Source organism: Adiantum capillus-veneris, chromosome 4 (assembly GCF_014529385.1).
Source record: "Adiantum capillus-veneris isolate H3 chromosome 4, ASM1452938v2, whole genome shotgun sequence".
NCBI classification, from domain to species: domain Eukaryota; kingdom Viridiplantae; phylum Streptophyta; class Polypodiopsida; order Polypodiales; family Pteridaceae; genus Adiantum; species Adiantum capillus-veneris.
The window spans coordinates 50,447,383-50,475,026 of NC_140934.1; the positions used below are offsets into that span (position 1 = coordinate 50,447,383).

Below are 27,644 nucleotides of genomic sequence, written 5' to 3' on the forward strand. Positions count from 1 at the left end.
CAAAATCCAAGCTAAAGGTGAAGTCTTGTACTTGCAGGGACACCTTGTTCAATATGCCCACTAGGTAGACTGTCCTTTGGTCGGCCAATGTAACTGTGAAGGGAGCAAGGCGTGTAGGTTGCAAACCTAAAGCCAACACAGTGAACTCCGACATCAAATTAATGCCAGATCCACCATCAACTATGACACCAGAGAATTGGCGCGCAAGAATAGATGCAATGAGACGAGGACTCCTATTTGGTGAGGGGAGCGGCGGGATAGGAAATTATATAGGACTACGAGGGCTTCACAGGGAGGTGCCTGCCACACTAGGCCCTGAGCCCGGGTACAGAGACTGAATGATTGTAAGGGTGTCACTTCGGAGATTTGCATTGAGCCGGAGCATGTCATAAAGTGACACTTACTAAAAGGTGCTCTTCAAGATGGCTTCTGTTGTAGGCTTGGCTCCTTCGATCTGGGCTTCCTCTGGTCCTTTGATCTGTTGCAAGTCAGCCACCACTGATTCCAAGAAAGCCCCATCAATATCAAATAGCATGGAGGTTGGTTGGCTCTTAGCACCAGCAAATTGCTCGTCAGTTGGGGCAGTTAGACTAGGATGTGGAGATGGATGATGTGGACCTTTTGGAAGGCTGAGACCAAGAGCTACTCTATGTGCCCAAGTGAGGATGCCTTCATGTAAAGGACATTTGCTTTGGTAATGCCCATATTCTACGAATGTATAGCATAAAATGGGCCGATTGGATGGACGAAATGGGGGGCGAGGTGGTCTCAGCTCCTGCTGCATGGAGGTGGAGGGTGCAGTATAGAAGCTCTGAGGGGCTGAGGGAGCATTGGCATGAAAAAAACTTTGAGACGGAAAAGTGCTTGGCATACCTTACAGAGGAGGAGTATTCAACAAAGGCAGCATGTAGTTTGAATGGCCATAGGGGGAAACCATGTTGGATGCCGGTGCTACAAAAACGGCAATGAAAAATGACATTGCTGCATAAAGAGCTGGAGTCGAAGATTACGCATGAAGAAGATGATATGGACACTTTCCTTGCTGGTGTCAAGGATATCAATGAGCAACTTATTTCTGTAGGTGAAGTCATTTCAGACAGTTCCCTTGTGCAGACCGTTCTTGATGCCTTGCCAAATTCTTACCGGACTTTTGCTAGTACTTGGAGACTTATGACCCAAGGAAATCCTGAAGTTGTCAAGTTTGATGCATTATGCACATTGCTATTGCAAGAGTCACTTTCCAAAAAAAAAAAGAGGACTAGACACCATGCAGTTGAGCAAGCTTTTATTGTTGCTCAAAGAAAGGGTGGTAACAGCAAAGCAACCACTTCTGATGGTTCTTCTGAGTGGAAAATCACATGTTCCTAATGCTTCTGCTGGCAGCAATTCGTCTAGAAATTCTAGTGATAAGGGCAAGCTCTCTCTCTCTCTCTCTCTCTCTCTCTCTCTCTCTCTCTCTCTCTCTCTCTCTCTCTCTTGCTCTCAAGATCTCTCTCCCTTGCTCTCAAGCTCTACCCTCAAGATCTCAAGCTCGTTCCCTTGGGCTTGCCCTCAGAGCTTCAAGCTCTTTCTCCCTTGGTCTCAAGAAGTAAAGCCTTCCTCTCAAGCTCTCACGGAGTCAAGCCTCTTTCTCAAGCCCTCTCTCTCAAGCTTTCTCTCTCAAACCCTCAAGGATCAAGCTCTCTCTCTTTCTTGGATAATCTGTGGCCTCTTCTTCTCGTACAACCCCCTCCGTTCATGCGGGAAACACTCAAAAGGCGAAGGAATGGTAGTGGTGGAATGAAGTGATCTCGTTGGGCACCTTGTCGGTGGCGCGAGGTTCTCGTGCATGGGCAGGCAAGCTATGCTCTTACACAAAGAAAGGGGGCATGACAAAGTGAGGGCACACTTTCTTCGAGTGTCGGGACATGAGGTGAGATTTTGCACCAACGTAACCATCAAGAAGAGGAAGGAGCTTGAGGAAAAGGATCGGCAATTCAACCATAAAGCCAAGCCCGTACGCAAAGGTATCGACCCAAAGACCCTCATTTTCCATTCTTCTTCTTCTCTACCCGGTGCCAATGGCAGTGGATCTTCATCGGGTCCGATTCCTTGCCAAAGGACCCTTGCCACCTCTTGGTACCCAGAAAAGAAGGAAGAGGTGGATCCTGCCGTGGCCCGATTCTTCTATCACAACCATATCCCATTTGTCACGGCGAGATATGCTTTATCGATCTTCACCCTCATTTCTTCCGTTATCATCGTTTTGCCACTATGATCTCTAAAGTTCAAACTATGAATAGTAAATTATCATACTAACCTCTTCTATGTGTGATCGAAATAGCGAGTATTGGAAACTTATGGTGCAGCGGATAGGAGAGTACGGCACTGGCTATGTGCCACCATCTTCAGAGGCTCTCCGAACCACTTTGCTCGATCGAGAGAAGGCGATTGTGGAGCAAGCAACACTCAATATTCAACGGCTTTGGGCAAAACATGGCGTTTCCCTCATTGCCGACGGGTGGAACGATACAAGGTGTAGCAGGCTATAGTGTCACTTTCAGAGGACACAGTTAGTACAGTTGGTCTAGGCTGTTTCACACTGGACGGACCCTCCGGGCTGGGAGTGACACGTGGCAGTGGCAGGGTACCGACGGTGGTCTAGTGGACATCGTGGCCAGGTCACCACATGGCTGACATTTATGAGCCCTTGGTGGCCCTTTATGGTGTTACATATGAGTAGTAGCCGTTGGTCATCGGGATCAGCGGCTTCATCTTTGGTCCAGCATCGTTCTGGAGAGTAGAGAGTCTTACACAAAGCACTGCTTCACCATCCCTGCACATCTGAGCCTCGACACCCCATTTGTACCTGTGAGTCCTGGGTTGGAGCTGAGTGTGCTGCCACGCCAGAGTCTGTACATTGTTCTTTGAGCTAGTCGAGTCCACATGTTCTGGTCCATTGTTGTGTCTCTGTTGTTATCCATTGTTCCTGTGTTTCATTCTGTTTGAGAGAGTTTCCATTTGTTTGAGTGAGATTGTCACGCACATTGCAATGAGGGGCACCCACATTGTAGAGAGCACGACACATTATCCGCGCTACACGTGCTCTCATTTTGGCGATCACGGTGGGACCTCAACTGAAGTCTCACTCTGTTGAGTATCTGGTTTCTTCGCTTCGCTTGTGCAGCCTGTTGGTCTGGTCCAGTTTCACCCTTGACAGCTTAATCTAGCTGGTCTAGTCTCTCGCCTTGTTGGTCTGGTCCTCTCTCGCCCTGGTCCACCCAGTCCTCGTCCTGGTCTAGTCCTTCTCGTCCCTTGTCTAGTCCTTCCTCGTCCTGGTCCAGGCCAGGTGGTCTAGTCACTCGCCTTGGTCTAGCAGGGTCTAGACCAATGTTCAGCCAAGTGAAGGTTGTCTTACCCAAGTGAAGGTCTTCTTGCCCAAAGCTTGGTGGGGTTGGCGGTTACTGCATGACACATACAAGGAGGTCATTGGAGCGTCAAAGTGCACTACTGAGTCCTCTGAAGTACTACCACAGACGGCGTCAACCCTTGGTGCCCAATAGAAGCATATTAACCCCATCACCCATACCTACTCATACGGCTACCTCCATTCCTTCGACCAATTCTACATCCTCCAGGTCACCTTCTCCGGTAAGGCTCTCCCCCATTTTGTTACAGCAAGCTAGTGAGCAACAGACTCAGGAGCAAGAGGCCATGGAGGAGCTCACAAGTGTTCTGGCAAAGGTGAACATCAAGTTCCCTACCTTTAAAGGTCTCTCCACAGAAGATGCAGACGACCATGCTCGGAGGTTTGACTCTCTTTGCAGAGGTCGTGGCCTCAACAGAGAAGACGCATACCTGGTGCTCTTTCCGTCCACCTTGGATGGTCTTGCAGATAAATGGTACAGTCAGTTTGCTGAAAACCACTTTACTACTTGGACCATGTTAAGACAACAGTTCTGTGAAGCTTTCAGACCAGGGGATTATCAAGAGAAGATTCTAGATGAGTTGGCCAACCTGTTGCTCCAGCCCAAGGAGACATTTGCAGAGCTCATGACCAAAACAAAGTCCCTGATCGCCAAGCTGCCTCAGCAACCAGGGGAATTCATGGTAAAGAAGTGGGTAGAGAACGCTCTGCCTAAGACTTCTCAACAAAAGCTCAGAGAAAGTCTCCATCCTAAAGCCAGTCTGGAGGACTTTGTTGCTACTACTACTAGAATAGAGAGAGCAAGAAGGCAGTTCACTGACTCTCCTCAGTTAGACACTGCCCCTGTACTCGTGGACAGTCCATCAGACCCCTTGACTTCTTTACGAAGGGAACTGGAAGCCCTAAAGTTACAGCGGGCCCTTCAAGAAGAGAGATCCTTCTCTCTCAGACAGGAGAAGCCTCCACTTCAAGAGGCTTATGATCAACTTAAAAGAGAGTTAGAAGAGCTCGGGTCTCAGCAGGAGACTAAGGCTATGGTATGGTGTAGTTCATGCCGCTCTCCAGGACACCCTCCACAAGACTGTCCCCTTCGCTCTTATTGCCACTTCTGCAAAAAATCGGGTCATGAAGATAAGGATTGCTATTATCTAAAGGGATTGCACAAAATACAGCAAAGTCTTGGTCCTACTCTCCAACAGGGGTTAGCACCATCATCCAACATGGTTTCCCACTACGGCCATCCCAACTACATGCCACCTTTGCTCAATACCCCTGCTGTCCAAGGTATGCCAAGTACTTTCCCGACTCAAAGTTTTTATAATGCTAATGCCACCTCAACCCCTCAGAGCTTCTACACTTCAGCCTCCAACTCCATGCAGCAACCACCGCGTCCCCCGTTTCGTCCTTCCAATCGGCCCATACTCTGCTACAGATGCGGAGAATATGGGCATTATCAGAGCAAATGCCCTCTACCAAAAGGCTCTTCTCCGTGCCAACTTTGCCCTGAGGCTCAGGATCACTACACTAAGGATTGTACAAAACAACGCGCCTCTACCTCTGCGAGCCCAAGTCAGAGCCAACCTGAATTCACCTTTCCCAAGATCAATTTGATAGCAGTTAGTACCAACCCCAAGCCACCACTTTCTGCCCATATGATTGCCTCTCAAGACAAGTTGCAGCTGGTAGAGGAGCCAGCTGGTGTTCTCACACGAGCTCAGAGGGCAGCCCTCGGCCTCAATCTTCCAGCAGGTACAGCCCTTTCCTCCCTAATGCCTACACCTCCTCCAGCAGCTGACATGCCATCCCCTAGTGCTAAGAAAGGATCTTTTACTATGCTCTCCGATATTGATGGGGCTTTCTTAGAAGCAGTTGCTGACTTACAAAAGATCAAGGAAACTGAGAAGACACTGATCCCAAGAGAAAAACCTACAGCAGAGACTATATTGAAGAATACCTTTCAGCAAGTGTCATTGTATGACATGCTTCGACTTGATGCAAATTTTCGAAGTGACACCCTTGCCATCATTCAATCTCTGTACCCTGGTGCAGGGTCTAGTGGCGGGCACCTCCCAATGCAACCCTCCGAATCCTACATGATATCCTATCCCGAAGCTTCACTTATTGATTACAAGAGTCCGCATCTAACCGTTTCTATTATGAGCCGCAAATTCTCAGGGGTCATAGTAGATGGTGGGTCGGGTATCAACCTAATGCCTGAATTCACTACGCTGGCATTGGGTCTCTAGCCCACTAGGCCTACCCCATTCACAGTGACTTTGGCCGACCAGAGGACTGTCTACCCCTTGGGCATTGTAGAAAAGGTGCCTCTGCAGGTTCAAGATTTCACATTCAGCTTGGATTTTGTGGTGGTTCGCCTTCCCCAGGTAGAAGGCGGCTTCCCATTGCTCATTGGCAGACCATGGCTACGACACACGAAAGCACTACATGATTGGGGAAACGATGCAATGTGGATACGAACCCCTGGCTCCCCAATGCAACCGATTCGCCTTGAAGGCAGAATGGATCCGGTGGTGCATCATAGTTCCCTGTCCATGGAGTCCAATCCCGAATTGGAATAGCCTACTCCGCCGGATGGGTCAGATAAAGACCTGCTAGAGTGGTTGGAAGCTACGCAATCTATGCCTTGTTATGGGGTATCTGTTCACTCTTTGCCTGAGAATACCCCACCTCCATCCTCCAAAGTTCTTACATTAGCTGAGCCCAATGATCCACCTCAGTCAATGGGGCAAGTGTAAAGGTCACAGAGATTGATCACTCAGATGCTCCCTTTGTGGAAGTAATCAGAACGACAGCTATCAAAAACAGTCTCTACACGCAATTGAAGTCTATGAAGTCTTTCCTCTTGATCTTGTGTGAGGTATTGAAGGATTTATGGTCTGCTGCTTTTCCCAACTCACACTTGAATGGCTTTGTTTCCAATCAATGGAAAGATATGGGGTGGCAAGGAATTGACCCATCCACAGATTTCAGGGGTGGAGGATTTATCTCTCTCGAGAATTTGTTGTTCTTCTCAAAACGATACCCGAAAACATTCCAGCAGCTGTTGTACAAGAAAGGAGGTAGAAGAGCAACGTGGGAGTATCCGTTCTCAGTTGTTGTTGTGAACATCACCTTTATGCTGATTCAAATGCTTGACCTTTGGTCAGGAAAGCCGAGGTCTTGGGCTGCAGTTTGTTTCTTGAGAATTCTTGTTGAAGACGAGATGGCCTTCGAATTGCTGTATTGTGTGGCCTTCAAAGTTATGGATACTTTGTGGCTTGCCATGCGTGCTTCATACACGGAGTTCAATGTAGTGATGAAGGCTACACGTGGGCAGCTTGAACATGAGCTGGCAATGGAGTCGTAAGTCGAATTGAAGACATGCCTTCATACACACTACACCAGATAGCTACATTCAGATATCGTTTGGTCAATATTTGATCATTTTCAGCAAGTAGAAGCTTCAAACCAAGGTCCTTTTAGTTGTGTGATGGAATGCATGTTCAAGTGTTTGAACCTGGTTTTCCTTTCATGCTAATTAGCCACTAGTCTAGATCACCCTCTCGCCCCAGCCCACCCCCTCTCGCCCCTATCCATTGGTCTCGCCCCAGCCCAGTTAGGATTCGCCCCAGCCCACCCCCTCTCGCCCCTATCCTTTGGTCTCGCCCCAGCCCATTTTGGCTCGCCCCTATCCAAGCTACCTGGATTCGCCCCTACCTAATTGGATTCGCCCCTATCCAATTGTCTCGCCCCAGCCCAGTTAGGATTCGCCCCTACCCTCCCCTCACCCCTCGCCCCTACCCACCCCACCCCCTCTCGCCCCTACCCACCCCCTAGCTCCCTCTCGCCCCTACCCTCCCCATACCCTCGCCCCTACCCACCCTCTCCCTTCCCCTTGGCTAGGCCCTCGCCCCTACCCACTCCCTCCCCACCCCCTCGCCCCTACCCACCCTCTCCCATCCCCTCGTCCATAGCCAGCCCACTAGCCCTCCCCACCCCCTCAACCTCAGCATATTTTTTGGGCTATGGTCATCAACTTTTGAGCTTATGGTCATCCCTCCTTGCAGTGTTACGCAGGCTTATGGTCATCCCTCCTTTCAAGAAGAGTGGCAAAATTATCTGCAAGCATGGACCAGGTCATTTTTCTCTCACTATGGTTATCAATAATAAAGATGCGCTGGATCCAAACCGAGCATATCTCTTTGCTGTGGAGCTTTATTCTGTTTAGCCAATTGGATTCTTGGATTATGCAATCATACTGAGTCCCGCCTATCCAAAGGCTTAAAACGTTTGCAAGCAGTACAGTGTGTCTAAACTCCACTTTTGGGCCTAGAACCTGCTTCAAGAAATATGTGCAGATGCAGTACCTAAGGGTTTTCTTTCACAGTTTTTTCAGTATTTCCTCTCACCGAGACGGTGAGCGGTCTTGTGGCGGGCAACTTGTAGCAGGCTACAGTGTCACTTTCAGAGGACACAGTTAGTACAGTTGGTCTAGGTTGTTTCACACTGGACGGACCCTTTGGGCTGGGAGTGACACGTGGCAGTGGCAGGGTACCGACGGTGGTCTAGTGGACATCGTGGCCAGGTCACCACATGGCTGACATTTATGAGCCGTTGGTGGCCCTTTATGGTGTTACATATGAGTAGTAGCGGTTGGTCATCGGGATCAGCAGCTTCACCTTTGGTCCAGCATCGTTCTAGAGAGTAGAGAGTCTTACACAGAGCACTACTTCACCATCCCTGCACATCTGAGCCTCGACACCCCATTTGTACCTGTGAGTCCTGGGCTGGAGCTGAGTGTGCTGCCACGCCAGAGTCTATACATGGTTCTTTGAGCTAGTCGAGTCCACATGTTCTGGTCAACTGTTGTGTCTCTGTTGTTATCCATTGTTCCTGTGTTTCATTTTGTTTGAGAGAGTTTCCATTTGTTTGAGTGAGATTGTCACGCACATTGCACTAAGGGGCACCCACACTGTAGAGAGCACGACACATTATCCGCGCTACACAAGGAAGAGATCTATCCATGGCCTCGTCGCATATTCGAGTGGAGAGATGTACTTTGTGCACTCTCATGATGCCACCGAGAGAGGCAAGTCCGCCGATTTTCTCTCTGCAGAGTGGACAACGGCCATAGAAACGATCAGTGAGCAATATGTGATGGCCTTTGTCACAGATGAGGAGGCATCAAATAGGCCAGCAACAGCTATTGTAGAGGGCCACTATCCGCATGTGACAGTGTGCTTTTGCATGGCACACTGCTTGAACAACCTTCTAGAAGACATTGGCAAGCTAGAATGGATCGCTCCAGTTGTTGCTGATGCAGTGAAGATTGTTACTTTCATCAACAATCACAACTTGATTCGGAGCGAGTGCCTCAAGAGGTCGGGCGGCAAAGTGCTTCTAAAGTATTCAGACACCCGCTTCGCATTCAACTTTCTTCTTGTGCGCAGGTTATCTGAATGTCAAAATACGGTCCGCCCGACAGGTCTTCATCAGTGATGAGTTCACCACCTCCCCCTATGCAAAGACAGTTGCAGGGATTTTGTGCAAAGAAAAGGCACAGGATCTTGAGTCCTGGAAGGAGCTCAAGAGTCAAGACACACAGGTAAAACCGGTGGTTCATTTGCTTCGAGTTGTGGATAGCATGGACCCTTGCATTGGCAAGGTTTATGAGGCAATGGACCGCATTATCGAGCAGCTTGCACAGCTTGAGCCGGATGCAAAGCGATATGAGGAGATCCATGCGCTTTGCTGCTCGAGGTGGAATTCATATGCCTCTCCTTTATGCAGGGCAATGTACATGGTGGATCCAAAGTTCCAAGGTGCAGGGCAAGAGACAGATAGAGAAGTCATGGACCAATTTACAAAGATTTTAAACAAGATGGTTCTATACAGAGATGGGCGACGCATTGTCAAAGATCAATGAGACAGTACAAAGAGATGCGGGGGTCATTTGGCAGTCCAGTTGCTCAAATTGATCGCAGGAAGATAGGTTCAATGCTATGGTGGGAGGACTATGGCTATGATGGCCCTGAGCGTCAGAGATTGGCCATCCGTATTCTCAGCCAATCAGTTAGTACCTCATGTTTGGAGCAATTGCGGAGTACTTTTAGCCACATTGCTTCCAAGAAGAGGAATTGGCTTCGAGTAGAGAAGAGAAATGATCTTGTATTTGTCAGCGCAAATTTGATAATGCTTTGCAAGAGTGCAGGTAAACAGAAAATCCTTTTACACAGTGGGAGATGGAGCAAGAGGCTCCTCAGGCAGGTGGAGATACAGAGGCACCAACACCAGGTACTTCATCCATGGCTCAGGTCAAGCCGGGCCTAGAGTTCGATGATGAGGAATGAGAGGATGTGCATGACGTACAACCGGCTACTACTAATTGAGAGGCTTCTCAGGCTAGTGTCTCTTGAGTCTTGAGTCTTGAGGCTCGAGAGTTGAGACTTTAGGACTTCCATTATCCATACCTTTTTGTATTGTGGCTTGCCCTCTTTGTAGCATCTTTATGGTATTTGTCACCTTTGGTCTTTTGGTATTGAGGTTTGCCCCCCTTGTAGTCTCATTAAGATATATGTCACCTTTGGTTTTTTTGTAGCGTCTTGGTAGGCCTTGTTAGCCAAAATTAAGCGAAAAGTATATTTTGCTCAATGTTATGGCTCAGCTTGCAAGTCTTATCTCTTACTTTTAATCTTGCAATTATTTGAGAGCTCTAATCTGTAATTGCATGTGTTATTGTGTATGGCATTGTGTCTGTTGTGTACGTACTATGACCGCGACGTTGCACATCACAATCAAGTCATAATAAGGTTGAATGGTCTTCAAATAGTTTTTTTTGTGGGTAGTAGAGTCAAAGGACTCTAGTACTACTTGTATTCAGACACATAACGCTAAAAGAATACATTATTTGGGTGTTTTTTAAGCCTCCGGTTCCGCGTTGTTCCCCCGTTCCTCAAGGAGGCCCGTCGCCGTTTCCATTCCGCGTTCCGGATAACTATGAACTAATTGCCTGTCCTGTGCGTGTGACATTGTAGCCTGCTATACAGGCATTCTCTTTATCCTAAGTCTCAGAGGTTTACTTTTCAGCATACTGCTCATCACTCATATCGTGCACGGCTCGAGAGATGGTATGTCCTCAATATACAGCAATATGAGGATTTTGTATGTAATATGCTATTGGATTACACTTCGCAGCTATCAGATTATCACCCTGTCTTATTGAACTTGTATTTTGGGCGATCACCTTGTGATAGACCTCTTCCGCGGAAGCGTCTGCTATATATTAACAATGCTTATCTTTCTCATAGGCCTTTCTCAATATGATTTCAGGACTTATTCCTCCCTTGCTTGCTCACATGCATCTTGATCTTGATGTTGCTTGGTATCGATTTGTCATGCGACTGTAATGTGCTATTCAAGATTATGGTAAACAATATATGCATTGGGCTCATGGCAATGTTAGAGATGCCAAGCAGGATTGTCGCCATCTGCAGGAATTGGCTGACTCAAGGCCTTTGTCTGACTTTGAATTGTCGGCATTGTCTGAGGCTCGAGTATGCATACAACATGATGACAAAAGAAAGCTTGAAAAGTGGCAGACGCGGGCTCGTCAACGGGCTTTTGTGGGCTTCGAAACAATTTTTCAAGCACTTGCATCACACGAGGGTTTCTCACGACATTAAGCGTGTGAAGCTTCCTTCGGGTGCTTGGTCGTCATCTAAACAAAAACTTGCGGATGCCATGGTTTTGCATTATAGTAAGTCTTTGCTGCACCACCTCAAGCCTCGACAAAACTTTGTCAGGAACGCGACTCTATGGTGTCATCGCAATAGTTGCATGTTCTCTCGGGCTGATGCAGATCCTTTTCAGTTTTTCAAGCTTTCCGTCAGGCAATCCTTACGTTTTGTCTGGGAGGTTGGTGATATCACTTCAGACATGGATCAGCTTTCCTACGAATGCTTTTAGCTTTTTGCTGATGAACTCATATGTGTTCCTGCTTTTGTATATGATCTTTTTTGTGGGTTTTCCTCGCCTTGAGGTTTCCCACTTATAAATTAATCCCAAAGATTTACAAAAAAAAAGTGTGTTGTGGGGGGTGGGGGGGGGGTTTCAACCATTACAAAAAAATGAGATTTAAAAGAACGGAGCTGAAAGTCCCTTCTGCCTCCCCTTTTTGTGTCTCAAGCTCAGAAGCCATAATCACATGAAACGCTATACAGAACGAGGCCAGCAAGGCCACCTCATTGCAATGGAATGTATTAGAAATGGCTTCTTACAGGTATGTTTCATAAGCAACCTTCGGAACCTAAGGTATGGCACAAATGGAACGAGAAACGAGTGACTTTGGAAACAGAGTTTCTAATCTAATACTCCCCTCCCTTGGAAATATTTCCAAAGTTCTGTGTTGTTATTGTCAACCATCATAAAAAAGCTAACCTCTTCAGCCACCTCCTCATCTTTGAGCAGCAAAGTGTCTGCTTCGAGTGATTCAATACTCAGATTAATAGGTTGAATAGCTCCTCTGACAAATAAATTCTTCCATTCCCACCACTCAACAGCTGAAGGAGCACAATTTGTGGATTCTTTGTACATTGCAGAGCTCTCTGCTAGATTTATAATCTGAAGCCAAAATAAAGGAAACACAAGTTACCAACATAATAAACAAGAAAACATGTACAGAAGCAATTCATGTCTCAACAGTACTAAAACCTGTAACAAAACCTCAAGGCACAGATTTCTGTGCTTAAGGTGCCTCTGCTCTACCTTCCTTTGTCGTTCCTCCTAAAGAAGTTAAATGCAGAGTATCAGTGAACTGCCACCACCAAGATTCACAGTGTGCCCACCAAGCTACCTTTTTTCCGGCATTCAATAATCGCGTAGTCTGGAAGAATAATGATAAAGAGAAGAAATACCTGCCAAAGACGCTGCTCAAAATTGACTTCATTATCACGATCATGCTTCATCATGAGAAGAACTTCATGATCACGAGCTAAAACAGCCTCCCATTCACGGTTTCTTTGCTCTGCTAACTGCTGCTCGAGTTCAAGTCGAAGCGCATGGTTCTCTTTCTCTAAATGTTCAGCTGCCTGCAGTTCTTCTGTTTGTAGGGCTTGATCTTCCTGAAATTTCTTTAGTTTTTCCTCCTCGTCCTTTTTCTTGGTTATTTCTTCTATCTCCCTCTCTCTTTGCTTTGTCTCGTATTCATCCTATTCAATAGACACAAAGCATTCTGAGACCCGCAGCTTCCATTTTTTTAGGAACCATGTTAAACTCATTCCCCCATGCCCCTGCCATACATAAAAATAAGGAAGAGGGCCTATGGAAAGCGTGGTTGAATATCGGTGGTATTACACTTGTGCTTCTAGTTAAATTATGTAGTGACTGATTGAATGTCAGGCTAATAACGGAGGGCAATAGCCCAAATACCAACCCCCCGCTTTCCCCTCACTCCTCAACATTTCACTTCACCTTACCATGATAAACTATACCAGTATAATAACTGCATCAATAACCTTTTAAGACACCACCTATATGTGCAAACTGTTCTTTGACATGAACCTTGAAACTGTTGTCTAGACACCCTAAATAAAGGAAGAGAAAACTTGCCATTCTCCGTTTTTGCTCAGTCTCAAACTTTTCCTTTTCAACCTTAGAAACCCGTTCTTTGATTTCCAGCAAGACCTTACTGCCATCCTACAAGTAAGGGATGCAAGTGTTTATGAGCAACTGATTTTCCTGATTGTGTCAAAATCTTTTGCCAGCAACACACCTGTGTTGACTCAGACGACTCAACTGGCTTCAATTTCTTGGTTAGTTTTTCGTCCTTTGAGACTTTGCTGGTGTCTTTTTGCTTTTCCTTTCCTTTGTCCTTATTCTTCAATTCAAGGGCCAAATCAATGCTTGTGTCTGCACCCAGCTCATAACCTTTGCTTTCAAAAACTGCCACCTCATCCTCAAAATCATGACAATCAATATCCATTGCAAAATGATGCTCTCTTCTCATCTAGATCAATGTTAAAATAAAACAGTCAGCCATTTGACAGACAAATTAACGGTAATATTTACGTTTTAAAGAATCTGCAGCTAATAAGATCTTAGCAGCTTGTTTAATTACCTTCTGAGTAACATCTGCTTTTGTAGCAAAATCTTGCTTCTCTAAGGTGTCCCAGGAAACCTGCAAAAAAGCCTTAATGTGTCAAGATAAATCCTGCCTAAAGCACCACCTCAAGCTATCAATTCCAACTTCTAGTTATATCAAACACAAGCAATCCTGTCACTTTTATATAGAATCTTAAACATCAATGAGAAAAGAGAATATTACAAGGAGAGCTGCATGTGTAGATACTTCATAGAGTTCTTTAATCCTCCGTCGTTTTACTTGAGTCTGAAATACCTGTATGTCTTTAAAACTGTTGAACATGAGTATGTAAATGTTTTCGCGAACCAAATCAACCAAATTCATTAAACTATTTGCTTCACCTCATGAATCAAATTCCTGCGATGATCTCGCATTTGACAAGCTGCTTCCAAGTTTTTAATCTCATGAACCCTTCGTGCATGTTCCTGCAATGTAGTAATGAATGCTCAGCCAAAAATTTAACCTTAAAATAAGTAGAAACCACCCCTAGACTCTAGTAAACAGCTTTCTTTCTTAAGAAACAAATGACAAAGATGCAAAGAAAAGAAATATAAAGATCATGACTAAGTAACAGAAATCGGAAATAGAAGCAGCTATGTAGTGCATATACCAAGAAGAATACCCCTTCCTCAACTCTCTATGGTTTGAACGTGTAAAACAAGTCTCAATAAGTGTTTTCTCTCCAGCCCTTAAGAAACATCTCGACTCCCCCTTCAATGTGCCATTCCTGATCTGCCATTAAGTGTCCATAATTTTCTTCCTCAATGGTGCCACCACACAAATTGCTTCGTGGTGGTAGATGTATCCATCCCAAATAGAGTAAGGATAGTCATTCTCTCCGTTCTGTACCTTTCTCCAAATGGAGAAGTCTGAGTCATCTCGATACAAGTCGAAAAGTGATTCCCAGTTCTTAGTGATATACACAAGTGATTGCACTCACCCTCGGCAATCTAGACAGTGCGTCTGCAACCACGTTTTTACTTCCAGCCGTATGAAGGATCTGGAAATGAAACATGGGACAAGAAGTTTGCCTATCTCACCTGCTTCTCAGACAATTTCCATCGTGGAAGGAAATACCGCAGACTCTCATGATCTATTTTGATCGCAAAGTCCGCTCCTAGAAGATAATGCTTCTAGGTAGACAAGGTGTGAATCATAGCCATAACTTTCTTCTCGTAGATCAAGGCATGCAATTCTGCATCCTTAAGCCGTCTACTCTCATAAGCCACTACATGGGCTTCTTGGTTAAGCACTGCACCGATGCAATCACCTAGAGCATCGCAGTGAATTTCAAACAGTTTCCTTAAGTCTGGCACTATCGACGGAACAGGACCATGGCTCAATAGGTACTTCAGCGTGTCAAAGGTAGCTTGTTGTCTAGTTCCCCACATAAAGGGGATCTTCTTCCTCATTGGGGCATGGAGTGGTCCTACTACATGAGCAAAGCTTTGGATGAATCTCTCGATAATATTGACACAACCCTATACGTACTGTCACGAGGACGTGGCAATTGCTAACTTGAGTTGTTGGTTTCTTCCGATGATTTTTGTTTAATTTTTGGGACCCTCTTTTTGGAGTTGCAAATGACCGGACATTGCGTGGCCAGTGTAGATAGCCGATGGCCGAGAGTTTCACCCACAGTCGGAAAGGGCAGGTCACCACGAGTTGGTTGGGCTAATCGGCACTGGAATCCGAGGAGTAAAAGGGTGTCTAGGCTCATTTCAAAGTCATTTAGGCCCCTAGCAACACTTATAAGTTGCTGGGTACTAGGGAATTAACTCAAAAGAGGCAAACTGGACACGTGTCGGCTCCTGATGCAATTGTCAGAAGCATCAGCAAGAGGGGGCACCCATTTCAAGAGGGCTGATTTCAGCCCATTAAGTGCTACTGTGTGTGTGAGTAGTGGGTGCAGGTGCTCACAGCTTTAATGGAAAGCTTGCCTTTTCCCTTGCTCTATGTAGCGCAACGATTTGCTCTCGCGCATCTCTTTCTCCCCTTTTGCACATATGGTAATGCCCCACTAGTTGGGCTTCTCAGATGACCATGTACAGTTCTGGGGGTTTATACGCGTTTGCCAAGGCAAGAGCCTTCTGTACAGGAACCGGATTAGCTAATTGCTAATCCCCTTCAGGTACACACAGTTCCATCGCGAAGAAATGCGACAACGGAGAGTTTTCTCGTGTGAAAACTCGTCCGATTTACAGGGGAACTGTCCCATTGCGTGTAGGAGCATCTGAGACACGCGTAGGCATGCTCGTTCCGCTCGAAACGGTCCAAAACAGAGAATTACAGCCTGCTGTGTTTTTCTCCATGTTTAAGGTTTCCCACCTAAACTGCAGGGAATCGCCAGGGGAGCCTCGAAAAGGCCTTGGGATGCATATATAGGGCAATAGGCACCTAAAAGTGGCAAAACAGAAAATTACAGCATGCTGAAATTGACCAGCAGCTCACTGGAAAGCTTCCATACCGCAAGGGAAAGTGTCCTTGACGTGTACTTTTGACCTACAGGGATATTTGTGCCATTATGCTGGCAAAATTGAGTCAAAAACCTGCAATTACAGCCATGGATAGGTTTGGACAGCTTGGTGAGGGTTAGGTGCAAGTATTCGGATCGTTTATTTGCTAGGGGAGCCTCAGGAAAGCATTGGGTGCTTGTACAGGCCATTTTGGAGAGATTTCCCACGAGGAATCTCGTCTAATTCAAGGGGCAAGTGACCCTATAGGTGTGAGAGCTCGAGGGCTACCCAGAAAAGTGATCGGCACGCGGATTGGAGAGTAAAACACAGAATTCAACGAGCTTCAATTTCTCGCCAGGTTTTGCAAACACTGTAAAGTGCGTGGAAAGTCAATGTTTGCTTGGGATTTTGTCCGTGGAGACTTCCACTATGGTTATGTTGCCGAAATCGAGTTGGAGTAGAGGAATTTCAGCCCGATAAAAGTGGGACATCTTGTGGAAGTTTACAGGTTTTTCTAAAGTATAATAAGTATAAAGAAATACCGAAAGGGGCGCGAGTCTCTGGGGCCAACAGGGTGTCATTGTCTGCTTGGTAGCGCTCTAGCTGCCAGGTCGTGGTTTGTCTTGAAGTGTTGAATTCCAGTCACAGGCTTATTCGTGAAGTTCCTTTGTGTCCTAAAGTCAAAAGTAAAGAATTTTGGGTGAAAGCCAAAGCCTACCGCCCCACGGGCCAGTTTCAAGGTTCCATTGCCGGGATATAAATTACTTTTTCCTCAAGAAGTGAGCCTCGGTTGTTTTGGGTAAAGACACAGAGTACAGGAACTTGGAATTACACTATGCCTGACAGGACAGATGACACCAAGGAAGAGGGTTACTCTTCACAGGACAAACAAGAAATTCCCCATGTTCGCCCTGCCAAAAAGTGGTCAAATTAGGGCTGATTTTTTGCTACGTTTTTAGGGTTTGCAAGTATGAACCAAGATGAGATAGGGAGAGGTCTCAGGGTGGTAGATTGGCCACTAGATCTCCTGCGGGAGTGATGTGGGTCTGCCAGGTGACACGCTGCTTGCCGATTCTCTGAGGCGATTGCTTGGACTCTTTGACGCATCGGTAAATCATCTTGAAATTTGAGCTTACTTGGTCGTGGGTGGTACATCACAATGTTGTGGAATTGTGCTCGCTTGCAGAGGCAAGAACCTTTTGCACACGTAAAAGTTAAGGGACAGGTTGCAAGATGCTATGTGGTGAAGTTCAAGAACTATCCGCCTATGGATGCAAAGTGGATGGAAAAGCATGAACTGTCAGAGTCACCAAATGTATTGCAGCTTTACCTTGAGGCCTTTGGGTTACAACCCACGCATGCCCCAACCCAACGTCTGCAAAGAAGGGGTAATGATAGAGCTAGCACATCAAATGTACTCCTGGATTCAGTGCAATAGCAGTGTACAGTTTAACAAAAGTATGAAGGTCTCATTAAGTCATTTGTACACATGTTTTGACAGTCTTTCTTGCAGATACATGCGATGATAAAAGAGTGCTAACAACACAAGATCATCAATGGCATGTATATGGCACGCAATCGAGGACTTTTGCGATTTTAAGAGGGTGGTATGTCACGAGCACGTGGCAATTGCTAACTTGAGTTGTTGGTTTCTTCCGATGATTTTTGTTTAATTTTTGGGACCCTCTTTTTGGAGTTGCAAATGACCGGACATTGCGTGGCCAGTGTAGATAGCCGATGGCCGAGAGTTTCACCCACAGTCGGAAAGGGCAGGTCACCACGAGTTGGTTGGGCTAATCGGCACTGGAATCCGAGGAGTAAAAGGGTGTCTAGGCTCAGTTCAAAGTCATTTAAGCCCCTCACGACACTTATAAGTTGGTGGGTACTAGGGAATTAACTCAAAAGAGGCAAACTGGACATGTGTCGGCTCCTGATGCAATTGTCAGAAGCATCAGCAAGAGGGGGCACCCATTTCAAGAGGGCTGATTTCAGCCCATTAAGTGCTACTGTGTGTGTGAGTAGTGGGTGCAGGTGCTCACAGCTTTAATGGAAAGCTTGCCTTTTCCCTTGCTCTATGTAGCGCAACGATTTGCTCTCGCGCATCTCTTTCTCCCCTTTTGCACATATGGTAATGCCCCACTAGTTGGGCTTCTCAGATGACCATGTACAGTTCTGGGGGTTTTATGCGCTTTTCCCAAGGCAAGAGCCTTCTGTACGGGAACCGGATTAGCTAATTGCTAATCCCCTTCAGGTACGCACAGTTCCATCGCGAAGGAATGCGAAAACGGAGAATTATCTCACGTGAAAACTCGTCCAATTTACAGGGGAACTGTCCCATTGCGTGCGGGAGCATCTGAGACACACGTAGGAGTGCTCGCTCCGCTCGAAACGGTCCAAAACAAAGAATTACAGCCTGATGTGTTTTTCTCCATGTTTAGGGTTTCCCACCTAAACTGCAGGGAATCGCCAAGGGGGCCTCGGAAGGGCCTTGGGATGCGTGTACAAGGTAGTAGCACCTAAAAGTGGCAACACAGAAAATTACAGCATGTTGAAATTGACCAGCAGCTCACTGGAAAGCTTCTATACCGCAAGGGAAAGTGTCCTTGACGTGTACTTTTGACTTAAAGGGATACTTGTGCTGTTATGCTGACGAAATTGGGTCAAAAACCTGCAATTATAGCCATGGATAGGTTTGGACAGCTTGGTGAGGCTTAGGTGCAAGTGTTCGGATCGTTTATTCTTGATTGTGATATCGTTTAGATATCAATAATCTATGCACATTCCGAGCGTGCCATCTTTCTTCTGCACTAATAGAACTGAAGAGCGGTAGGAAGAAGTACTTGGATGTACCATACCTTTCTCTAGAAGCTCGTTGACTTGCTTCATTTATGGTCAGTACGACGCAGGTGGCAAGAGTATTGGTGCAATACTAATCCAAGATGGTCGGGTAGTAGCCTATGAAATTAGAATCTAGAAAGGACTATGCAAAGTCTAAAAGAAAGGCTATTGTTTGTGATTCATGCGCTTTTAAGTTAGAAACACTACCTGCTAGGTGTTGACTTTGTTGCCCAAACAGATCATCAGACCTTGCGATACTTCTTCACACAACCAAAGTTATTTGAAAAGCATATGCCATGGGCAAACATTTTGTCTATGTTCCAATTTCAAATTGTGCATGTGGAAGACAAAAACAATGTTATCGCTGATGCATTGTCAAGAAAGCCACAAATTTCAGCTGCGTCAATTCCTTATCATCATGAACTTGATAAAATAAAGGAAAAGTATGCTAATAATGAAGTTTTGCAAGGATCTTTAAACAATTGTTGGATGGACAACGCCATGAACACTATCTCCTCAGGGATGGTTTTATGATGATGCATGGAAGACTATGTGTCACTAGGCCATTGTGACAAAAGGTTATGGTAGTGTAAGGTGCAGCGGAAGTGAACGTTGAACTTTGCTCAAGATGAGTGCTCCAACTATGCTCAAGGGTTCCTTTTACTTACGGAAGGGAGAGCCTTCCGTTCCTTTAGTGAGAGAGTGCAATGGACACAAACAAAGTGAATGGACGCTGTGAATGAAGGTGCATGAGATTGAGAGATAGAGAGAGAAGAATACGACACCAGAATGTTGTCAAACCCTCCTCCAAAGGCCCCACTCTCTATGGCAAGAGCGGTCTACTTATGATTGCACAAATTCTACAATGCTTGGACTTGCCGACCATGTCGACAACGATGAGGACAACGACGAGACGGGCTGAAATCTAAAAACGCTAAGGGCTGAAATCTGCAAATCTTTATCTGCTGAATTTTGACTCTATGTTGATGACGATGTTGATGGCGACGATGCGACGACGACGCGCTGAAAACAAAGATGCTGAAATCTGCGTTTTCCGGGATGAATCTGCAAACTTCACGGGATCTGACCGTGCGGCGAGGATCTACTGCGGGAAGGTGAGATCTGCGACGTTCGGGACTTCTTTTGCGGATACTGATTGCTAAAAACTGAAAACGTTGATGCTTCTTGGTGTTCCGTCGCGGTGAAATTGCAAAATGCTATGCTAATGCAAAGACGCTAGGGTTGAAAATGGTCCTACTGCTGTCGGATGTCCTACAAATGCAAAACGCTAGGCTGATCTGCTGTGTCGTGAAGACGCCGAGGCTGATCTGCTGTGCACAAAGTGCCAAGGCTGATATGGGACTAAAAACGTTAGGGTTGTCCTGCTGATGCAGAAAACACTAGGCCTCTTGGGTTCTGCTGAGAAGTTGCATGTTGAGCGAGTGCTCCTACTGCCTCTTCTGTCAGAAAGTGCTAGCGCTAAGTTTCTATTCATACAAACTTAGCAAAATTGCCCTACCTACTTTCCAACAAAAGTCACTTAAAAATAATAAGTGAAAAATGTCCAAAATAGGGAAAATAGGTCTATGCACTGTAAAAATGCTACTGATGGAATCTGACTGGAATCTGATGGTCATGCTGTGTGCAACCAGAGGATATGCATCTAATCTAAGTGTCTGGACATGCACGGTCTGCGAACAGACTCACAAAAGTGCCAAATCACTTCCTATTCTAAACTGACTTGACTGAACTGAACCCTAGTCATGCTGTAGCTTGTCCACGGACACATAGGGTTGGATGTGTCACGTGACAGGTAGAAAGTCATGTCCCACCGTATTCAAGGCATCGTGGTATTGATGCATCAGTGAAAGCGGTCAAAACATTCTTTTATTGGCGTGCTTTGCAAAGAGATGTAGACGCCTTTGTGTGAGCATGCATAATTTGCCAAAAGGTCAAGTTTAACAGGCAAAAAACGACCAAGGTTGTTACAACCACTTCCTATTCCAGATAAGCCACGGGAAATTAATGTTATGGATTGTATCTTTGACATTCCAAGAACGCAGACAGGGAATGATGGTATATTGACCACTATTTGCACGTTTAGCAAACACGCCCATTTTATTTCTGTCAAGAAAAAGATAAAATGTGATCAAATGGCACGATTGTTCATGTACAATGTGTTTATGTACCATGATACGCCACAGTCAATTATCAATGATCGTGATCCTCACATAACAAGTTTGTTTTGGAGAGGCTGTTTGAAAACTTGGGCACAACGCTTAAGTTTTCATCCTCACTTCATCCACAAACTGATGGACAATCAGAAGAGGCCAATTATATTGTATTACACTTGCTTAAATGTTATGTGTCAAACAATAAAGGCAAGTGGGAAAAGTAGTTATCTTTGCTTGAGTATGCATACAATAATACAGTACATTCATCAACAAGCAAGACACCCTTGAAATTGTTGAGAGTGGCAAAAAGGTTCCTCCCATTTTGCATACAAAAGATAAGATTTTTGAACTAGATTGATATGTAGAAAATATGGATGAAATGTATGAGAAAATTAAGGCTGCCTTGGAGAAGACTCGGGCAAAGCAAAAAAGGGTTGTTGATCGTCATCGACATGCACTCTTGTTTTCACTTGGTGGTTGGGTTCTATTGCGATTTGAAAAGGCAAGATTAAAGAAGATGAAGGGCGAGGAAAGGTTGTTTCCCAAGCTCAGTATACGCTACTATGGGCCTTTTCAAGTAATTAACAAAATCAACGATGTTGTATACAGGCTGAAATTGTCAAACAATTGGAAGATTCATAATGCGTTTAATGTGAGTCTTCTAAGACCTTTTGTGGGAGATGTGCTAGAAGATATGAGGATAACCTAAAATTGGGAAACTTGATGAGATCTTAGTACCTGAGCAAATTGTGACACACAAAGACAAAAGTTAAGGGATAAGTGCAAGACGTTATTTGGTGAAGTTCAAGAACTATCCACCTATGGATGCAAAGTGGATAGCAGAGAGTGAACTGGTAGAGTCACAGTATGTATTGCAGCTTTACCTTGAAGCCTTTGGTTTACAACCCACGTATTTTCCAACCCAGATCACTTTAGTAGAGCAAAGGTCAAAGGTATTGACACCTGCTCAATAGGGGGGCGATGCTAGAGTTAGCACTTCTCAAGCACATAAGGATTCAGTGCAATAGAAGTGTAAATTGCTTGACGAATGTTAAAGGTACAATGCTCACTTCTATGATAGACAAAAATGACAAAAGTGTGAAGATTTCATTAAATCATTTGTACTCGTGTTTGATAGTCTCTCTTGTTGATAAATGCATATGATAAAAGGGTTCTGATCACACTAAATCATCTGTAGCATGTATAGGATGCATGCAATCGAGGACATTTGCGATTTCATGAGGAGAATATGTCAAGAGACTATGACAAGCACTGACTTTATTTGTTGGTTTCATTCTCTTGATTTTTTTTAAATTTTTGGAACTCCTTTTTGGAAATTACAAATGCTCGAACATTACACGGCCAGTGTGAAATGGCCACTCGCTAAGAGTTCCACCCACAGGACTCAAGGCCAAGCAGCCACAAGATGGTTGGGCTGATTGGCACTGGAATCAGACTAGTAAAGAAGTGGCGAGGCTCAGTTAGTCTTTTAGGCCTTGTACTAGGAATTAAACCAAATGGGGCAAACTGGACACATGGCAGTAGGAAAGCAACCTATAAGCCAAAACACTCCAGAAGGCCTCATCCTAGCTCGGGGCTCCCAAATATGAGAGGGGACGCTGAATTTTAGTTTCTGTGAGTAGATTTTCAGGTTTGAAGCTTTAAAGGAAAGCTTGCCTTCTTCCCTTGTCTCATGTAGCACGATGATTTGCTCTCGTGCATCCCTCTCTCCCCTTTGCATGTATGGTAATGCCCCACTAGTTGGGCCTCTTAGATGATCATGTACAGTCTGTGGGTTTTATGCACGTTTGTCAAGGCAAGAGCCTTCTAAACAAGAACCGTTCCATTACGACAAATTACAAACGCGCGAGAGCTTGAAAACTCATCCAAATCAAATAAAAACCGTCCCATTACCTGCGGGAGCTCTTGCGACACACGTAACTTGTTTGCTCCGCTCAAAACGATCCAAAACAGAGAATTACAGCCTGCTGTGTTTATTTGCAGGTTTAGGGTTTCGCACCTAAACTGCAAGATAACACCAAGGGAGCCTCAGGGAAGCCTTCGGGTGCTTATATAGGGCTTCGAGCACTTGACGGTGACCTAAACAGGAAATTACAGCATGCTAGAATTGACTTGCAGCTCATCGGAAAGCTTCTAAAATGTAAGGGAAAGACGTGTACTTTTGACCTACAGGAGTTTTGCCACCATTATGCTGTCAAAAACCTACAACATCAGCCCTTGACATGTTTGAACAACTTGGTGAGAGTTTAGTGTTAAGTGTTCGGATCGTTTAGTTGCAATTGAATGAAGAAATACAGAAAGGGGCGCCAGTCTTTGGGGCCTATAGGGTGTCATTGTCTACTTGGGAGCGCTCTAGCTAACAAGTTGTGGACTCTTTTGAAGTGGTGAATGTAAGGTATGGGCTTTGTCCTAGAGTCACACTAGTGTGAGTGAATGAGAGGAGTAGAATTATCCCACATGTAATGGTGCAAAGCTGTAGAGCTACTTAAAGCTCCTTTCATAAATAAACAAATCAATTCCAAGTTTGCATTACATCATAGTTACAAGGAATGTCCATTTTCAAGTCTCCGTTCCCCGTTGCCATCCCAATTTCCCGTTCCAGATCCCCGTTCCATGTTTCAGACATGAGTATCCGAAACACGGAATGGCATTTCATGCATGTTGCCATTCCGGGTAACTTTGCATTACATGTCTCTTGTTTATGGTGAGCTCGTGACGGGTTAGCAAACTACTCAAGATCGTGTTTATGAGTCCAAGCTAATCTATCTTGGAACCTAATTTGCTTGAGTAACAATCTAACCTACTCACACTCACTTGTGTGCATGATATTTGTCTATCACCCACCTTAGCTAACACGATCCCATCCCCATCAAGTGGTATCAGAGCCATGGTGTGCTGGCTAGGTTTGTTGCTATGCATTTGTGTGTTAGTGTGATTAGCATCTCCATTAGAGTGATTAGTATTTCTTAAGCATCGTTACCTTCCATTGGCACTGTCCATAACTAGTTGCATCTCGCACTAATTAAGCCCTAATCTAGCTTTGTATGGACATGTCCTTGGCAGATCCAGAGGCCACTACCCTCCATGGCTAGGTAGGCTTGATTAGGGAGAGGATTAGTATCCTTTTTATGTTTGCATTTAGAACACATTTTGTGTCGATTTTTGTTAATTTGCATCTTCAATTAATTTCATCGAGTTCATTTTCTCCTTGCATTGTTCACCTCATCTCCAAGTGCTCCTTGCAAGCTCTCCATAGAGCCTCCAAGGTCTGCAATCCGAGCTTGGGAGCTCCTTCAAGCATCACACCATTTTCATACCAAAATTGTGTGTGTGTGTGTGTGTGTGTGTGTGTGTGTGTGTGTGTGTGCGTGTGTGTGTGTGTGTGTGTGTGTGTGTGTGTGTGTGTGTGCACGTGCGCGCGCTGTGAAGCTTTCACACCAGCTGACTTCCAAGAGAAGGTTCCTGGATGAGTTGGCAAACCTAGTGCTCCAGCCAAATGAGACTTTTGCAGAACTCATGACAAGAACAAAGTCTCTGGTTGCCAAGCTTCCTCAGCAACCAAGAGAATTCATGGTCAAGAAGTGGGTGGAGAAGGCTCTTCCCAAGACTTCTCAGTAAAAACTTCGAGAGAGTCTTCGACCTAAAGCCACTCTGGAGGAGTTTGTCGCTGCTGCTACCAGGATAGGAGGAGCAAGATGTGTGTGTGTGTGTGTGTGTGTGTGTGTGTGTGTGTGTGTGCACGCGCGCACGCTCTTATGTGTGTGTACCCCCATTTCCATCGTTCAAGATTTCGTTGAGGCAATCGTTACATTTTGCCTTTGACATTGGGGACATATCTCTGGAAATCTTGCAGCTCTTCTATATTTGCTTTTAGCGATTTTACATCGCAGAACACAGTTGTGTTCTTCCCCTTGTATCTTATCTTTTTGGTGGGTTTTCCTCCCTTTGAGGTTTCCCACTTGTAAATTAATCAAATCAGATTTACAAAAAAAAAAGTGTGTATGCTCATGTGTGTGTACCCCTTGCTAGCCCAAAAATATAAGCTACTTTTAGAGCCCTATCCACAAGCAAGCTCGTGCGCCTCGTTGACTAGCTTAATCCAGATAGTCTATTCTTGGGGGGCTTGGTCGTGAGTTCAAAGTCAATTTTACCACTGGATGGGCGATGGGCGGGCGGACGCCAAAGGGCATTCAATTGAGCTATAAAGACGGGTCAGGTCTGCAAGAGGGGGCTCACACACCGTAGTGTCCAACCACCTTTTTGACCTACAGTCAGACGCCATCCCCAAGTGTTGTGCAGCCCCCCACCGGAACTGGATTCTGATCTATGTCATCTCTCAGTAGGTGTCCAAAATCCAGGTGCTCTCTGTCTCCTGCTAGCTCTGAGTGTCTCTGCTCTCTGGAGGGTAACTCCTTGCTGTGTGGGCCCTGTAAAGAGATTCTCTGTGTCACTAAACCTCTAGTATAAATCTCCCTAGCATGCACTGATCTGCTGAATCGAAGAGATGGTGGAGGGAGCTCTGCTCTCTGAGGAGGGTGGGGTATCTCTATCTGATGGCAGTAAAGGCCCTGCAGCTGCATACGGCTATCCTTCAAGTATGTAGCATTTCGATTACTCCTGCAAGCAACCAATTCATCTTCCTTTTCGTTCCATGAGTTGCAGAACAACTCCATTTCATTCAATTTCAAAGTATCATAATCTGCTTTTCCTTTCATAGTCACAGTGAATCAATGGTCATTTTGCTTATCCTTTTGAAGGGAAGTCCAATATATAGGTTAAAAAACAGGCCTCTTCTTTTCAAGGAATTATCATCCCACAAAGCCCACACATAACCATCCCCCATGGTCTTTGCTTTCCTTACATGAAAAAATAAAACTTCACAACATCCCAAAAACTTGAAGAGGGCGGGTTTGCGTCAGGAAAGAACCTGGCGCATCTGCTCCTCATAGAAGGGATGCAAGAGATCCTCCTCCCTGCGCTGCTTGGGGGTGAGTTCATAGAATTGACTGGAGGCAGGCCTCCATGGCACCATTCCTTTCTGGTCCATCATATCGCCAAAATGCAGACAATCCGCTTCCAGCTAAGGTCTTTTACAGCTACGCCTAAAGTTGAGAAAATGATAGCATGTCAGATGAAATGGGTGTGTGTGTGAGAGAGAGGAGGGCGGGGCGGGGGGGGGAGGCGGGGGGGGGTGTGGCATTACGGCAGAAATGTCGTTGATGGTCTGTGCGTCCGTCCGCGCGCGCACGAGAGAGAGAGAGAGAGAGAGAGAGTTTGAGCTTGTCGTGCGTGAAACAGTTAACCTGCATCATCATTCCAGCGCCGCCATTGCTTAAAAAGAATACGTTGTCATTGGGGCACTCTTCCCGCGCATCACAAACAAGGCGAAAATGAATCTTCCCCAATGATGGCGGTGGTTTTTGGCAATGAAAAGTACAACAATAAAAAAGCACAGATTGTAAAACTAGTGTAAAATTGAAATGTAGTGGTACATACTACAGACTATAATCTGACTTACAACGCAAAGGATTCCACTATTGTTGAGCTACAACACAACAACATGAGTAGTTAAACCTGTTCGTCAAGTCAAAGCAAATGAGAAACAATGTAGATTAAACAGTGTGCATCACACAGAAGTGTCATGCAGAATGATGGTGGATAGTTAGCACTGGTTCTCCCCAAAATTTATAAGGAACAGAAGTCGTGCACTATCTCATAGATGTATCGACCAATCAAACGCATAGGCATGGATGTATCAACCAATCAAACCTTGAAGCTCGCTTGTATCTCCAAAATGTACAGTGCTTTCATGTCTTTGTATGATTATCCCCACTTCCACTCCTGGATGGAGCAGCATCATCACCCCTCAGTCATGTGTTGCTTGCGCTAGAAGTTCCTAGACCCTTTCTTGCCCTCGTTGGACTTCCCTCCGCTAATGCTCAAGTTTTTCACTCGTGTCACTATAGATGGAAGTGTCATCAAGCAACCTAAGCCCGGTCACTCTTTGAACTCCACATGTGTTGTGAAGTCCAATAGGTGGAAGCATGAGTGGGTGGACAAAAAAGTTATGTCTACTGAGACATAGCTATTTGGAGAGTGTAAAAGCTCTCTAAAACTTGAAAAATTAAATATTTTAAGAACATTCTTTTGGAATGCACACTCAACAACCTCGATTTTCCCCGCTTCTCTCTCTCTCTCTCTCTCTCTCTCTCTCTCTCTCTCTCTCTCTAAAATTGAGAGCTTTGAAATAGTTGTCTTGCCAAACAACAGACAAAGAGGCACTCCATGCAAAGTTGTGGAGCTTGCTTGCTCATAGAGATTGTCTATGTTCATGGTAAGCTTTGTTACACTTGAGGAAATTTAAATTTTACTTCAGTAGTATGTTCAATACTTATTAAAGTGGCTCTTTGATTATCCTAAGTGTTCTATTGAGGGTGTATCTATTAAGATAATGGCTCCTATGTATATCTGAATCATTTTCCATTTCCCTCTTTATAATTGAAAAGAAGAAATGATAGAAATTGCATGTTTGGAAGACTCTCTCTCCCTCTCTTTTTAGATATTGAAAAATGGTCATTTAAAATGGGCATTTAGTTGTATGTTGTTGGTCT

At 45.2% G+C, this 27,644-nt stretch overlaps 1 protein-coding gene and 1 pseudogene across 4 annotated transcripts in view; one reads left to right on the plus strand and one right to left on the minus strand.

Moving 5' to 3' along the window:
• Positions 1-26,396, minus strand: part of LOC147459138 (uncharacterized) — a 267,221-nt gene extending 240,825 nt beyond the window's left edge. For all 4 annotated transcript variants that reach the window (XM_086510478.1, XM_086510479.1, XM_086510480.1 and 1 more), the window contains exons 1-10: positions 26,237-26,396; positions 25,961-26,135; positions 13,886-13,969; positions 13,728-13,799; positions 13,521-13,580; positions 13,176-13,409; positions 13,013-13,099; positions 12,319-12,612; positions 12,116-12,187; positions 11,843-12,025 (exon numbers count right to left, since the gene is read on the minus strand). In XM_086510478.1, coding sequence (XP_086366604.1) covers positions 11,843-12,025; positions 12,116-12,187; positions 12,319-12,612; positions 13,013-13,099; positions 13,176-13,409; positions 13,521-13,580; positions 13,728-13,799; positions 13,886-13,969; positions 25,961-26,083 — 1,209 coding nt within the window. In that variant the 5' untranslated portion in view covers positions 26,084-26,135; positions 26,237-26,396. The remainder of the gene's footprint in view (positions 1-11,842; positions 12,026-12,115; positions 12,188-12,318; positions 12,613-13,012; positions 13,100-13,175; positions 13,410-13,520; positions 13,581-13,727; positions 13,800-13,885; positions 13,970-25,960; positions 26,136-26,236) is intronic.
• On the plus strand, positions 6,255-6,847 carry LOC147459142 (uncharacterized; annotated as a pseudogene).
• Positions 26,397-27,644: the final 1,248 nt, after the last annotated feature.